The 15909-nt window shown below is 44.0% G+C and overlaps 2 protein-coding genes across 2 annotated transcripts in view; both read left to right on the top strand.

The window, feature by feature from the left end:
• LOC112972648 (ras and Rab interactor 3-like) overlaps positions 1-15909 on the top strand; it is a 178850-nt gene that overhangs the window by 102713 nt on the left and 60228 nt on the right. The window lies entirely within an intron of this gene.
• LOC112972670 (ras and Rab interactor 3-like) overlaps positions 1105-15909 on the top strand; it is a 33530-nt gene continuing 18725 nt past the window's right edge. The window contains exon 1 of the mRNA XM_026079528.1: positions 1105-1368. Coding sequence (XP_025935313.1) covers positions 1322-1368 — 47 coding nt within the window. The 5' untranslated portion in view covers positions 1105-1321. The remainder of the gene's footprint in view (positions 1369-15909) is intronic.

Here is a 15909-nt window from a genome sequence, read left to right as displayed (position 1 = left end):
GAAATTTTCTAATGCTAACAGAATTTACGGGCTTGATGAAAAAGCCCTTGAGAATAGCTTGTCCTGTGTTACACAGGTGTGATTTGATGATCATAAAGGTCTCTCCAACTCTCCCTACCTCAGACAAYGCCCGAGATCCTCAGTCAGTGCCAGCAGAACTGGCTCTGTGTTCTCCACTGAGATCTAATTTCCCCACATGCCAGTACACTGGCTTTTCCATTTCCACTGTGGGCTTTATGGCACAGTCTACTTTCTGGCCAATATCCTGGGAAGCTAGGAAATTCCTTCCAAAGATAAAAGGGGCAAAAGGTTACCTTCATCTCCCTCTCTTTTCCATGCAACTGCTTTTTCAGCCTCTACTCCCTATTTCCACCTTATTTTTTCCATCACGTATTCTCCTAACATCAAATATTTCCTGAATAATAGGGCTGCCAAATAGGAGTGCCACCAGCTCTGTCTAACAGCACATCTGTCAGTCCCAAGCATCCACAGCTGGTCTACATTCAGTTGGGTTCCAGTAGAGCAAACACTGCTCAACTACTTATGTAACTCCAGGTCAAATACGCTCTGAGAGTGAAACTTTATGGCATGGATAGCTACTCTTTTACTAGCAGTCCTATAATCTTGTCATTAGCTTTTGCACTAACTGGGAACTTTTTTGCAAAGCTGTGCTCTGCCAGTGTTAGACATTTCCTTTTCTCAGGTCCTGTGTAAATATAAAGGTTTCCAAGCTCCATCTGGTTCCAGTTACTCAAGCAATAGAAATACACATGCTTCAGGAATTTGCAGACGGAGACTTACTGCCTTGCTGCCTTATAAAATCCATTACAAAGTTCACCATCCTCTGTTGCCTCCTGATATACCTGTAGCCGGCAAAACAATTTCCCCCAATACTTACTTAAGTTAGAGAAACAAACCAGAAGCTGACATTCTCAGGCCCTTCTTTCTAATACCACTAACCTGCTTTCACTACTAAATATGGCTTTATAATACACACACACACCCTTGACCACCAAAGACTGCCTCTTCCTGAAATCCCTCGTTCATATAAATACAGGAAGTAGAAATAAGAGAGGCTAAAATCAGACCTTCTTGGTAGTTTGCTTTCATTTCAGTGCTTGTTTAGTCCGCTGCCTTCCGATACTACTGAGCCTGAAGCTGGTTATAAACATCCTCCCCCTGCTGCCCCTTGAAATATCATCTTCTTCAGTGCAAAGCCTAAGGATGAGTAATTTCTACTCAGCGATGGAATGGAATTTCTTTCTTCAGCAAGGAACTCTAAAGCCACTGTGAAACAGAAAGTGCCTTAAAGTTTGCTGTAATGATGAAAACATCAGCAGGAGACAAGGGAGCCAGGGATGACTCAGGGTAAGYCCTAAAATTTTAATGAATGCTCACTTTTAATAACAATGTCTCTTCCCTTTTCCTACTTAACAAAGCACTCTCAACTGTGTTTGCAAGCTGGCTGGGGAGTTATCAGCTACATAATCACAATGTAGCAGCACAGTTGTATTGTAATGTACAGTATTTCCTTTAGCTAACACATTCCAGCTGAAAACAAACTGCACTAACTTTATTTAGCTTGAATCTCAGCTATTTAGGGAAGAAGAAGGATGAACTGCAATCTGCTGTTAAAGGCGAACAACAGAATAAGGGAATTATGTGCTTTTGGAAACATGACAAATATTTTCTGGGAGACTTGCTTTGTTTCCACTGAAATGCTGAGAAGTGGATAAGAGCTTGATCCTATGAGGTGATGGTCACTCCAGCTCCAGCTAGCCAAGGAGYGCACACACCCTGTCCATAGACTCCCAGGAGACTTGAGGTGTGCTTTCAGTTACGAAAAGGCTCTAGGCTTTTCTGGCTCCTGGACAACAGACACTGCACCTTATAGGATCAAGTCCCAAGAGAAAGTAGCAGGAGAGAAAACGGGTTTTTGATTTGGAGGACAGCCAGCTGCTGGGACTCTGGGGTCAGGCTGGAATTCACCCAAGGCTCAGCTGTATCGTAAAGCCCATGCTGAAGCTGAGCATTTCTGTTTCCTGTTGAAAACAATCAGGGGAAAATGACATAACTGCTGAAACCTTTGGTCACCCCCCCCCTTGGAAAAACATGTAATACTAGGTATTGTGAATGCTTCTTATCTATCTGACACACTTAGACAGCCTGTTTCCCATGAATAGAAGCTCTTAAATGTGTCTGTGATGGGTGTGGTAGAAGAAGCTGTATAGATGGATAGACATTGGATATTTGCATTTTCAGTCCAGTCTTCCTTGACTTAGAGCACACTCAGTCAAAAAGAAGGTAAAATTGCTGCTGTCAGGCACACTAGCTATGGTTTCACCATAGCACTGTTCCCGAATGCACACATGGAATGAGGGGAATGGAGGGAGAACCCTGCATTATAGCTGTCATTGCTTTTGCCTTCTTCAGGTGTTTACCTAGTAGCGAGGAAAAATGCCATCTCTGCTCCAAGATACAATTACTCAGTTCAACTTAAGATTAAGCACTAAGGGACAAAGATTGCACACCCATAAGAGACAAATGAAAGAATCCAATCCTTGCAGACTGGCAGGAGGAATTTAGTAGATGGTAATCCATAGGAATATGCACTTTGTAGGTATTCCCTGCATTTGTGACAGTGAAGATACCAAGTACTGAGAAACTGAAAGATTTATACTGTTTATCCCCTTCTCAGCCTGGCTGAGAGAAGCCACATGCTTGCAAAGATTTGCTTTCGGTTTAGAGTTCCAAGAGAGAGTAAACAAGCCATAGACCCTAGATTTGGGCTGTAAAACAAGTGGTTTTAGGAATATTGAAGCATGAGTGTGTATGACACGTGTGTTCTTCATAAATCTGTGAGCATCCGAACAGTGTAAGAGAACAGATTGGATCTGACTTCTCTTTTCTTTCATTAACTGCTTGTCTATATTTTCAATCTATCTCCCACTCATAAATAAGAACTTACATATTTAAAAAATATGTTTTAACTTTTCTGTTTACATGCCTCGGTATTGCTGAAGATCCTCAAAATGACACTTCAGGATGCATACCTTGTGGCATCCAACACACTACAGAATTAGAAACATAGCTAAATGATGCTTAGCGTATTTCCTGTTATGGTCACATTGAATTAGGCACCAATTTCACAAAGTATTTGTAGATAAAATTGCTAGCTTTCAAAAGCAAAAGAAGGTAATAGGGGGCAAGTTGCTGGTGGAGAATTTGGACCTGATTTTAAAATTCTGTGCACAAAAATTGCATGAGCAATTGCCCAGATTGTACCTTCATCCACCTGAGTCTTCAGGTTGTTAGTTAAATGTATAAAAGGTTACTCACACGCACAGGGACTATGACAGTGCAATTTATCATAAAAGTACCCTAGCAACTTGAAAAGTATCCATCCCTAGTAGTGACTGCAGGGTCTAATGTGCATGTAGCAAACCAATAAGGAGGGTTTGCTGACTTAGGCTTCTTAAATGGCATAAAGACGCTGGAGAGAAGTCTGCATCAGAAACCAATAGTTCCTCAGCAAGAAATGTGGGGAGAAGGGTAACTAGGAGCTGGATGGAAATCAGTCTAATCAAATTCTTCCAAAATGGGCTGGGGAACAACAAGGAAATTATAACCAGTAAGCCTGACCCAGAGTCAGGCTAACTCCTAGGAACGTTGATAAGTGATGAGATCACAAAACATCTGGAGAAATGTGAGCCAATTGAGCCTGATGACCACGGTTTCATGAAAAGGTATATGCCTTCGTTCCAACATCTGGCAAATGTATGGAGGAGATGATGAGGAGAGCAGACAGAGCTGAGATGAAGACATAATCTGCAATACGCAAATATTAAGTAGCCATTTGGGATAATGGCTGGTTCAGACAGTCGAGATGTGTTACAGTGGTTCTCACTTCCGGGGCACCAGGCTACTTTAATGAAGTGATGATTTTAATGCATTTTTTTAGTGACAAGTCTTTTTGGTACAAAAAACACCCTCACAATTGACACTGGTTTCCTGCCATGATTGTAAATGTCTAAGTAAAGAGGCCAGGCACTGGCGGGGTCTGGAAACTGAAGAACTCTTATATAGATTCACAGATTTTAGCTTCAGAGGGGGCTGTTTGGACTGTCTAATCTCATCTCCTGTGTAGAGCAAGAACCACTCTGTTAATTGCCCTATCAAACCTATCAAACCTATCATTTCTGCTGGAATGGGAGCTTTTGGATTTTGTTGCCTGCAAAAGTTTTGTTATCAGTTGAGTCTTGTGCCTTGGTTGCACATCTGTCTCTGCAGTGGTGTAAATAAATCTAATACCAGCATTTACGAGTTTGAACTGAGAAAACAATTAGACAATCCCAACTCTCCTCAGGAGTCCTCCTTTGAAAATAACTTAATCTAAACTTATTGGAATTAGTAGAATGAGTCCCACTGGCCTCGGCAGTCTTGGACCTGATGCAAAGTGCTGCTCAAAGGAAGTTTCCATCCAGAACATGTGAGGTGCAGGGGTAAAGTGGGTAAGGAACTGTTTAGGCAGCTGGAGACAAATCAGAGTCATCAAGTGTGCTGTCTGTCATGTCCTGTTGTCAAGGGGTAGACCTTCCAGGCCCAGGGTTTGGCATTTCTCAGGAATGAAATACCTGTGCCAAAGATGCATTACACCAGGGTCAGAATATTACTATAAAAAGACAAAAAAGGAGGTGCTGCCGAGGAGACCTGTAGTTGGTGTATCCAGAGACTGGACATGAAATATCTCCTGAAATTCATTTTACAGAAAAGCATGTTTGCAACCACACTGACTCATCTTGTGATCTTGACAGTGCTCCTGGGTAAGTTAGGAGTCACCGACCTCAGCCTGTGCTTTGAACACACTGCACAGTGGTGATGGCTGGTGGTAGCACAGAAGGCAACTGTCCCTTTGATTACTAGGGGCCAGAGCACATGGGAAGTACTGCCCTTGAGTGCGGTACTCTTCATCATTGCAGACAGCCCTGTACCCATGTTCACAGGAATGGGGGCACAACCATAAGCACATCCCCATCAGATTAGCAATATTCTGCTCGTCTTCTTTCCACTACAGTTTCATCTAAACATAGTTTTTCACTTCCTGTCCTGAATTGCTATGTGCTATTTTATATTCTTGACTTTCCAACCTCGACACAGCAGTAGCTGAAAAACATATATGTGTGTGTGCATGCATGTGTCTCAGTTTGTGTGTAGAGGTATACACATAGAACAGTGTGCCCTGGAGTGTGGCTATGAAGCTTATTTGGCATATATTTGGGCTGGCTCCATTGCTTGTAAGTGTACATCCCCTACCACGCCATTGTGTAAACAGTCTGCACATCCCAGAGAAGATCTATTTTATAGCATTTTTCCAAATGATAGCAGGACTATATATGTACTCATCCATCAGCAAATATAAATGGCTTCTCTGACATCAGCAATACAAGCTTGTGACACCCAGAGGGATCGCTAAACCTGAAACACAGGCATTAAGACACAATACGTAAAAGCCATCCATTGGAGACTGCAGCAAATTTCACTTCACAGAGCTATAAATGTTTGCCTGCTTAGATTGCTAAAGAGCACAGAGACATGTGTTAGTAAAACTAGGACAAAATATTGTCCATGGCAGACCTTAGCCATTATAATTTTGGAATTTGGGAATAGAAATTTTACATTTGGGAATAGAAAAAAATAGTTCTTTGGAAGAGTAATTAGAAAAAAAAAGGCAGCTGTTTGGAATGACTGACCAAATCCTGGTGCAGATGGATTTGTGAGCAGAGGGTATGTATGGTCATCAAAAGCCATATGATGTCCCTGAAGATTATCACACTTTCCCAACTGTATTACAGGGACCCATTCTGTGTAGGGAAGGGAGTGTGTGTTTGTGTGCGCTTGTGTTTGTTTATGTTGTCCTTTGTGAGGCCTTACATATGAATGACAATGAACGTAGACATTTAAGAAGTCATCATGAGATTTAGAGTTAGCAAAAAGCAGGGGAAAACAGGTTTAGCACATGTTCTCTAAAAGACAATGGAGGGGTCTCACCATAACATCATCATTGTAGAGCAGTGCTACAGTCAAAGGGGATGGGATGTGCTGTGACGGCCAAACCTGGTATTGAGAGCAGCAACTAGATCATAATCCACTGTGCAGGATCTAGACTAAACCACTTAGTTTTCTTTAATTCAGCTTCTGTCCCATTCCATCCTGTCCCATCCCCTCCCCCCCACAAGAGTTCCTGTAACTTCTTGCAGCTGGCTTGAGTCCCTACAGAGTCACTTTTCTGGTGACCAAAGACAAAATCCACCTGTGTCCTCCTCCAACCACTTCACACATCCACGGGAGCTTGACTGGCTGGCAGATCACACCAGAGCTGACTCCCAAGGCAGCAAAGGTATTTCGCCTCAAGGACACTGAAGTCACATCCATTTGCCACACTTCTGCTTTGGACTACTGATCCTGTTTGAGGTAAGGGCCCTATCCAGCAATGAACATGCTGAGCCCTTATCCCTGCATCCCTTTTGGAGGAGTGGGGGTGCTATTGCAGTAGAGATAAGTAAATAAGTAGACCCCCAAGTAAATGGTGCTTATTTTCAGAAATGGTCCAAAACGTCAAGGCCTTGTGCTTTTTGATTCCTGAGCACAGTTGTCCCAGATACAAATAATAACTGAGTAACAGCACTACATCACCACAGCAACATGAGAATTGATTAACTGAAGTTTGTTAAGAGTTTTTAAGGTGTCAGAGGCAAGATAATACTAACGTTCAGAAAGAGAAGGTCTTGAAAACCACTATTCTGTTCAGAGCAGTTCCTTACATCAGTTTCTCAGGGTTGCAAACCATATAGCAGAAATTTTGCTGGCCAATTAATTCTGTCTCTATATAAGTAGGATAAGTAATTTGCTCCAATGGCAAGTTTAATTTGAGGATGGAGGTATCAAAATTCTGCCACTCTTTTCCCCAGCTACCTTTCTGCAAACTTCAGAGGGGTTGTGTGTGGAGAAGTAAGTGATTTTTTTTTGCCATAGTGAATATTTATTGGTCATTATGTCTGAGCTGGAGGGGGCTGGAGTGCTTGTTATGTATTTTATGAAGCTAAAAACCTTCAAACATTAATGTCATATCTCATTCCAGCCTCTCTGGCTTCATGAGAAAAATTATTCCTTAAAATCTGAGATGCAGATGGTAAATAAGTGATTTAATAAAGCTGCTTTCTTCTCTGAAATTTGCTGAATGAGAAGATGCAAYGCCATTACAGCCCTGATGGAGAAGGCCTGGATTAGTGGCTGTGTTATCAGAGCTGTAGGGCTTGTTCAAAACCTTGGTAAAATTACCAGAATTACTAGCTGTGGGCTGCGGGGGGACATAGCACAGCACTCACAACAGTGAAATCGATAGGAGCTGCCCACAAATTTAAAAGAGCAAAGGAAAGGGATGTAGCTGCAGTACCTGAGGAGTCGTATCTTACTGTGAGTCCTGCACTGGACACACACCACCTAAATGAAGGCAGGCAGCTGTTCCAGGAGAGCCGCTGGCAGCAGAGCACTCTGGAACGCATGGTGACTGGGGCAGGGCACATCTGTACGGGAAGCTGGGAGGCGAAAGGGTGCCACGGCTGGCTGTGGGCAGGCTGGCATTGAGCCGGCACGAGGAGCAGCAGCAGCAGTGAGGACACAGCTGGACAGGCATCCAGAAGGGCTGACCACCAGACAGGGGGCACAGGGTCTGCAGGGGTTAAACCCTGGCTGCCAAACCAGCGCTATGCTCCCTTGCCAGAGAGGGCTACCTATGATAGGCAGGGTGGAGAGGCAGTTGCACCCCATCTGCTGTGAAGGGGCAGTGGGGACTGCTGAATAAAGTGTGTGTGCGTATGCTGTATTTTCTGCAGACAGCCTCAGCCCACTCTCTCCCTTCACCACGCGGTGCTTGGCAGTGATGACCTGCTCACACAAGGTAGGAACACCCGTACTAACCCCATCCTCCCCTTGGCGGAGGCAATCCCTAAAACACAAGCATGCACTGGCTGAGTTGGAGCCTTGTGCTGGCGTCAGTCCGGAGTAACTCTGCCGGAGAGGGGCTGAGGTCAGAATCCATCCCAGTCTGCTGGGTGCTCAGAGAGACAAGGCAAGCTTTCAGCTGGTGTTTTTTACTGTGAAGCGGGGTGTGTGTGTGTGTGTGTGTGTGTGTGTGTGTTTGTGTGAATGTGCGCGATAAAACAGTGCTGCAAGTAGCTGTGGTCAAGCAAACAGCACCATTTAAGCTGTGCAAATGTAATAAAGCTAAAAGCGTCACCCGATACGGTAGCTATTGTAGCTGCAAGCCTTTCCTCTGTCCATCTCATACCTCTCTGAGTCAACTAAAGTAATTCTACCCGCTTCCAGAAATGGGATCGCTGAGTCAAAATGCCCTGCTGAAGCGGGAATGTTAAGGCAATGCTTCCCTCAAGGTTTCAGCAGGGAGAAGTTTGGAGCGCTTAGCTCCTCTTTGACTGTACCCCAAAATAGTACAAGTCTTTTTGCAAGTGAAGATGATTACTTGAGCAGCAAAGAATTAGCAGATGTGAGCACTGCACAGCTTGTTATGCTAGTCATATTTTCCTAAATAGATATTCTGTTAGATGCATGCGAGCCAGGGTGTGCTAGAGAATGCAACTCTTTTCAAATAGATGGACATATATATATATATATATATGCATATCTGTGTGCCTTCCCCAGATTTACTATTGCCTTTCTGCTAAATATGGAATATATTTATGTCTGAGCAAAGGATTTTTGCTTTGGCAATACCAGTCAGTGCTAAAAGTGCCCTGTGAGCCAGATTCACATCAGGTTCAAATACTGTCTCCCTCTGGTAGACTGGTCCCATGGGAGGAATCACTGAGGTGGAAGGAGCTGGTCTTGTTGCCTCTGTGGCTGGCTAACGGGCAGCAGCATTTGTTTCCTAGGAGGGATCCGTGGGATTCCTACTTCTCACTGAATCCAGACTTTGTCTGCCTCTCCCAGCCATTTTTCCTGCCCAGGACACGTCTCACTGCAGAAATTGGAGAAGTCAGGGCCCAGGCCAGCAGCTTCCCTCTGAGGCATATTGGGTGTCAGGGAATTTGTTGGAATCCATTGCCACCTGGGCCAGATATGCTTGACTCGGACACCAGTTCCCCTGCCATAGCCATAGGGAGAAATACCTGACTCTGGCTTGACTAGAAAATCTGGTAGAAACATTTCTGTCCTCTAGCTGTCACAGTCCCTCCTCCCTGCCTGCACTAGAGAAATATCACACGGTGTGCAGGGTATTCCTGCGCATATGCTTAGGGAGATGCATATCTATTGCATTCAAATTAAATATTCTTAAAGGAATGGTGAAACCTTATCCAAATTATTAACTTACCCTGGTATTTGATATTAGAGTAAACATTTGCATTTGCTGTTTGCTACATTACTGATCCCTTTTAAATGGACATACATAGTGTTTTCACTAATCATAATGACATTCTATGATTAATACCAGGCCCTTCTATGCATAATGAGAGGATCTCTAAGTGCTTCAAAAATATTAATCCTCCCAACAACAAGACAGATATCTACTACCAGTACTGTAGGGAGGGAAACTGAGGCACCAGCTCATTTTGCTGATTTGGTTATAGCCACTCACTCTGTAGCACAATCCCCTGGATCCTTGTTAAGCATTTAACCCCTGACCTTGCCCCAGATCAGATTGTAAGTTTGTGGTGAGGCCAGGAACAGAATCCAGTTCTCAGAAACCCTTTTTTTTTTGGTGGCTGAGTTTTCTGCTGGATTAGGAAGCTGAACCAGCTTCCTCAGTGGCTACACAGCCTCCAGATCTGAAGCAAAAGGAGCGGCAAAAGCTAAGAGTTAGGAGTGCGTGTATGTTGGGACTTCCCTTTCAGCAGCATCCTGCCATTGCTCTGGGCTAGGAGGAACATGAAACTGCACTCTGAGAGTTGTTTTCCAAGGCAGAGCTGCAATGCTGGCCCAGGTCAGGTCCTACAAGGGCTGGGGATGCTGATGTTTTGTTCCCTGTGGTTCTTCAGGCTCTGTGGGACAAAACTGTTTCTGGTAGGGTTGAAAGACCTGTCTTACTGCTTGAAATTACCCCCTGACTATGTTAATTTGTACTTTCTATCTGCTTTCACAAGACTAATGAATTCTGGGGGAACTTCACATGTTTTGTTCAAATCAACTAAATACAACCTTGCAGATACTGGGAAAGACCTTGCCAAATGTAGGGAATCCACACAGTCCAGATACACCCCTTCTGTGGTGCTTCGGAGAAAGTCAGCCTTTGCAAGCCTCTGTCTTATAAAAGCAACCATTGGGCAGAACTAGAAGCATTCAAAGTCCCTTGTGAACTAGGTTAAGTTTTGTGATGCTTGGGAAACTTCACCAAGGAAACAAAGAGAACACAAAAAATAGTGGAGTCTGGAGGCTGACAGCTCTGCTGGCTACCTGCAACACTGTTCTACAAATTGCTAGCAGACCTCTAGGCAAAGGAAGGTTGTCCCACACGTTTGGCTTAATGTCAGCCTGGGACCTGGCCCAACCTTTCATCTTGCCTGCCAAGAAATGTTTTTCCTCTCTCCTCTCTCTCTCTCCTTTTTTTTGCCTTGAGTTCTCTCCAAGGAATCTGTCACCCATGATATCCACCCCACTCCCTCCCACCCCACCCTCCCCCCCCCCCCCAAAATAGAAACCATGCAAAGCTCAGAGCTTCTCCTGCTGAATCAGCAGTCAGGTAAGAGTTTGGCTTTGGACCGCTTTCCTTTCTGTCCGGAGGACAAATAAGTAACACAGGGCAACTGCAATTTGAACTATAGTGGAAGTGAATGACAGGGTGCTCCCAGCCTTCAGCTGGCAAGATACATGACGTTGTATGTTGGTCTAAAAATATCTCAACACATGAATGTGCTTCCATACACACACAGGCCTCTCTTCCTCCATCTTTCATGGAGATGTAGCAATGAGATCTCTTGTCTGATCTCTGTCATGTTACCGATTGCCTCTTTTTCCGAGCACTTGTTCAGAAGTGGTTTTGGTGTGTATTTAACTATTTTTTGTGTTAAATGGCCAGAATCACAAACACTAGGGGCAATGCACTCCTTAGGATGCTAAGAATAGTGGTTAATGTTAGGATGCTTTGAAAATAGACCAGTGAGGTAAAATACCTGATGATAAAGTTGAATGATCATAACCATGTTCAGTATTCTCAAGGTCTGCATAGGTTCATTTCTGTGGCTCCTCACCTATAAGCAAGCAATCAAACCAACTTGATGAGTGTTTCTGGAGGGCTGACATGTGCATCCCAAGGCAGGACAGAAGGCTTGTCTGCAGAAAAAGGGCAGAGGACACAAGGTGAATTTGTCACAGCAAGGCTGTTCTTATATTGTCATTTTGGTGTAACTCTGTACTGAACTCCCAGGAATGCAGTCCTAATTCTTTCTCTGTCAGGTTAGTTTTAGACTGGATGACGCTGGTGACCTTTACAGCTGAAAAAAAGTCACATATGTGCACTGTGTTATGTTTCCAGCAGGGATGGGTCCTCTGGGTCTGGAAACTGCAGTAGAAATTGCCTGAGGGGCACACTGAAGAGCAGCCTGTGTTAGGGATGGATGGCAGGTGTTAGTCCCTTGGCCTGGGATTCTGGCAACTGTCCTTGCTGTTAGACCTAGCTATTGAGGTCTAGCCTGGAGCCACCCTGCCTAACCTTAGGCATTTATTTGATGCACCACAATTAGGAACCTGTGCACCCTTGAGGATCTCTGGACTTACTGGAGTGGAAGAGGCAGCTCCAGGGAGTAATTCAGGGTTACTGGTACCAGTGAGGTGAAACCAGGGGTCTTTGCAACCCTGACACCCTTCATCCCAAAGCTCATATGCCTTTTACAAATACAGTGTCACTGCTCCTGTCCTCCTCCTACAAACAGGAAAAGAAGGAAACAGAGACATGAGGGATAACATTTTACAGGAAGGATACCCGTGCAAGGCACTGGGACCCATTTGTAGTCTCCTGATCTTTTGGAGGTGCCCAGCACCCATGTCTCTCCTCAGCCCCTGTGGGGACGAGGCTGTGAGCAGCGGGGGAGGGTAGGACTTATGGCTCACAAGAAGTTAAATATTTGTGCATACCTCGCTGAATCAAGCAGGGAGCCAGGCCAGGGAGCTATGCCCAGCACAAAACCTTCTTCTACCCCGTTGCCCCCCGGGTCAGATTACTCCAGGGTCAGACAAGCAATAGCAGCCTGGAGGGGAGGGAAGGTGCAGACCCCGTGTTTTGGGGAGGACATGACCAGCACAGTGATGGCATGGATTGTCTTAAACTGCTGTGAAACCATAGCCTTTGAGTCACTGTTTATTTACCTCATAGAAATAATGGCTGAGTGACCTTAAACAGTGGTAAATGAACAAGCTTGAAGTCCCAGCAATGGTTTAGCTGGGGCTGCGGTGAGCTGACAAACTTGCTTCACTGCGGCACCGCAGTGACAGATCTGCAGCTTCTGACATATCCTTCTCCACTAACCAGTCCTTTTTCCCCAAGCTGTCAGCAGGTCTGCATCCAGGTGGTACAGCACAATAAGTGCCATGACCATCCTCTTATCCATCAATGGCTTTTCAACACCTTTCCACACTTCTGACATACCCCAACAAGCCATTTTCTTCTTCTTCTCCTTCTCCCAGCAACGCAAATCTCTATCCTCCCCTCAGTGTGAATGCAGGTGGGGACCCTATCAGATCATAAAGCAAGAAATAAATGCATTTCTCCAATGTCTAATCAAAATTAAATATGTGGAGTCTGAAACTGCTGGAGTAAGAATAAATAATGACAGAAAAAGTAGGTTCATAGAGTTAGATTTTTTTATTTACTTTTTACTAGCAGCACCATGCATAGAAAAGCATTCACATTGACACTGGAAAGAAATCTTATCCAAAATACATTTATTATTCATTTTTGGTCTGCAGAACAGTGAGTGAATGACTAGTTTGAAGACTGTTAGTGTGRTGCCTTAATGAGAAGTGCACCAGCCTTGCACCTCTTAAGGCCTTAGCTCTGCTCCTCAAGGTATCACAGGATAAAAGTTTGATGGGTTTATTCCCAATGGCAAAATGGCCATATCTAGTTGCAAATCATGGTTAAGATAGATGTTCACAGGTGTTTCTGAAAGACGGGAAGACTGCTCAGCTCTGTACAAGTCTGTGGTTAGCGCCTCATATCTGCCTACGCTAAATTCACTGACAAGGTGAGGAAACCCATTGCTTTTTATGACTAGTCAAACATTTCTCTTCATATTTTGCCCAGAGTTTTGGCTTTGACACCTTTCAAGCAACTTTGAATCATTTTTAATGATTCAAATGTATACAGGGTTTAAAACAGAATGGTTTTATTTTAAAAAATCACAATGTATTCTTAGTAAAGTTTGAATTTTGGAGTTTCTCCCTCCCCTTTATTTTCCATTTCCCTTTCCCTGCTTTGTTAAGTGAATACAACATAGAAAAAGAGTCCCCAGGGTTTTCATTCCTGCCTTCCTTCCTGGCCAGATATGCTGGGAAAGGGTGAGGTGAAACCTCTGTCAGCAGCCCGGGCCCTGCCGTCAAAACAGGAGTATTCTGGGCTTCAAACATTTTACCTATTTTTGAAAGGCACAGAATAAACTCATCCATCTTCTCTCCAGCTGGTGGCTCTCCTGGGCCCTTCCAGTGCATTAACACCACAGGATGAGGAAGCTGGGTGACTTTCCTTTGTTCTTACAGCTTAGAAAACTGTTTATCTTCTTTTACATGTTTGTATCTGGTTCCTGCACCTCACAAACCTTTCCAAAAAAGTTCAAGTAGAATTATCCAGCATATGCTTTTGCAGCTTTTCATCAAGGAAAACCTTCTTTCTTTGGCTTCTTTGACCTTACCAGAAATGACCTCTGGCTGGACCTGTGTTTCAGAAACTCACTTCTTTGCAGTAAAAAGAGCCTTGCAGAAGTATAAATTATCCTTCAGTGCCTGCACACAAAGAAATATCTGTAGTTTTAGAGATATGCTGAAATTCCTAAGAGAATAATTTGAGTTTGAAACAGGCAAGGGACAAATGACCTAAAAGCTCTGATTATGAATAAGGGGGAGAGGGACTTATCTTTAACACAGAGACTGTCTGTTTGTTATTAAGAACAGAGTAGGCTAATAAACCTTGCAACRTGCTAATTTCTAAGGCTGGAATGTGTTTTGACTGAGTAAAAAGAGAAAGACAGCTCATAAGATATTTTGAGACAAATTGTAGAATGTAAAATATATATGTGAAAGGTTAAATAAAGAAAGCAGTATAGTTTGTGAGGTAAGTTTGAGCCAAGACATGTTTCACCAGTATAGTAGTCCAAGTTCACTTTGGGGCTGTAAACCATATACTGTCTGCATTAATTTCTGCATTAATGAATGCAGGAAACAGCAGAACTGAGGAAAATAAGTGGGTTGAAAGAATGGTTCTTCCTTCAGTACATTTTTGGTGTTTGTTTTTATCTTGTTTCTGCCATGCCGTGGTTATGAGTATGAGAAGGCTTATTYGTTAGTAGAGCTGACTTGGGTACTACCAGAATTAGCTTGTATTTTCTTAGCTTGTCTAAATTAAGAGGAAGAGCAGCTCTTCTAGATGCAGCTGAGAGTGGGCTCTAATGCTTGAGCTCAGTCTTTCTGCGATGGGAACTCTCTCTGGGTGACTACAGCAGAAATCCAACCACATAACACAGCCACCAAAATCAGGTGGTTTACGGGAAACAGCACAAACAAGCCCTCCATCTCCTCTTGTGAGCAACTCGGCCCTGCTGCTCATGCTGGTAGCTGTGTTTGGGAAAGATCTTAATGATCAATCAGTCTTAATAATCAATTTGCTTTCTGATGAGGGACAGCAGTTACATGTTACTCCTGATATCAGTAGCTCCCATCCAGCAAGTCTTCTTCAGAGCTGACCTGACTCCAGACCTTTGAATGGGAGCAGAGTCTGTTCAGTTTAAAATCCAGACAAGCTGAGGGTGTATTTTAGTATGATTGCAAAGCTGTGGAGAAAAACTTTCATTAGCTTTAAACTTGGTAGCAACAGCAGCCAGGGCACCAGAGCTTAGGGCAAGCTAACTTATTCTGCCAGTGAGCTCCATGTTTTTGCACTCAGCCTGTTCCTGTGGCCCAGCTAACACATTCAGAGTCAGCTAAGCTATCCTTGCTGTGCCCTGTAGCCAGCAGTGCAAGCCTGAAGGGTTACTTTGGTATAATGCTGATATATCAGACCTGCAAACTGAGCCCCTTCCTCTATAAAAGAGCAATCTGCTGTCATATGTGAGCAGAAAACCATCTGTGGCTGCTTATTACCTACAGTCTGACACTTCAAATATTGTTCTTCTACCTATACAACTGCTTGTTACACAGTTACTCCCTAGGAATATAATAGCACTTTCTCACTTTTGTGATTCCTTCTGTCAGCTTATGTGACCAGGGAGGTGTGTACCTAGTAAGCTGGTGTGTGGTTTAACGGTAGATGAGCTGTTCTGCACTGGATCCCCCTTTGCCCACCAGCAGAGCTCCCAGATGGGGTGATGACTTGCACCACTTTGGCAGGCACTGATGAGCAAGTGCAAGCAGGGTCCAGCTGGAAAAAGGCAAGTGGGCTGCAGTCTGTGTGCACAAACCCCTGCTGGCATCCACAGAGGTGGGCAGAGGTGATCAGTACACTGACAGACACTGAAAAGTTTGCAGGAGCGAGCACTCAATTGCAGCATGCAAAACTTCATTGATGAAATTGAGGGTATAAATATCAGAAAGTGGAGCGAAATGGGGAACAGAGATGTTTGCTGAGCTACAAGGTGTAGGTGAGACTGGAAGAAAAGACAGAGAATTTAAGACGCCCTTTGCCTTATCATT

The sequence above is a fragment of the Apteryx rowi genome, unplaced genomic scaffold, assembly GCF_003343035.1.
Source record: "Apteryx rowi isolate R43461 unplaced genomic scaffold, aptRow1 scaffold_5, whole genome shotgun sequence".
Classification (NCBI taxonomy): Eukaryota; Metazoa; Chordata; class Aves; order Apterygiformes; family Apterygidae; genus Apteryx; species Apteryx rowi.
The sequence above is the reverse complement of the archived record's forward strand: the minus strand, read 5'-3'. Positions and strand labels throughout refer to the sequence as shown.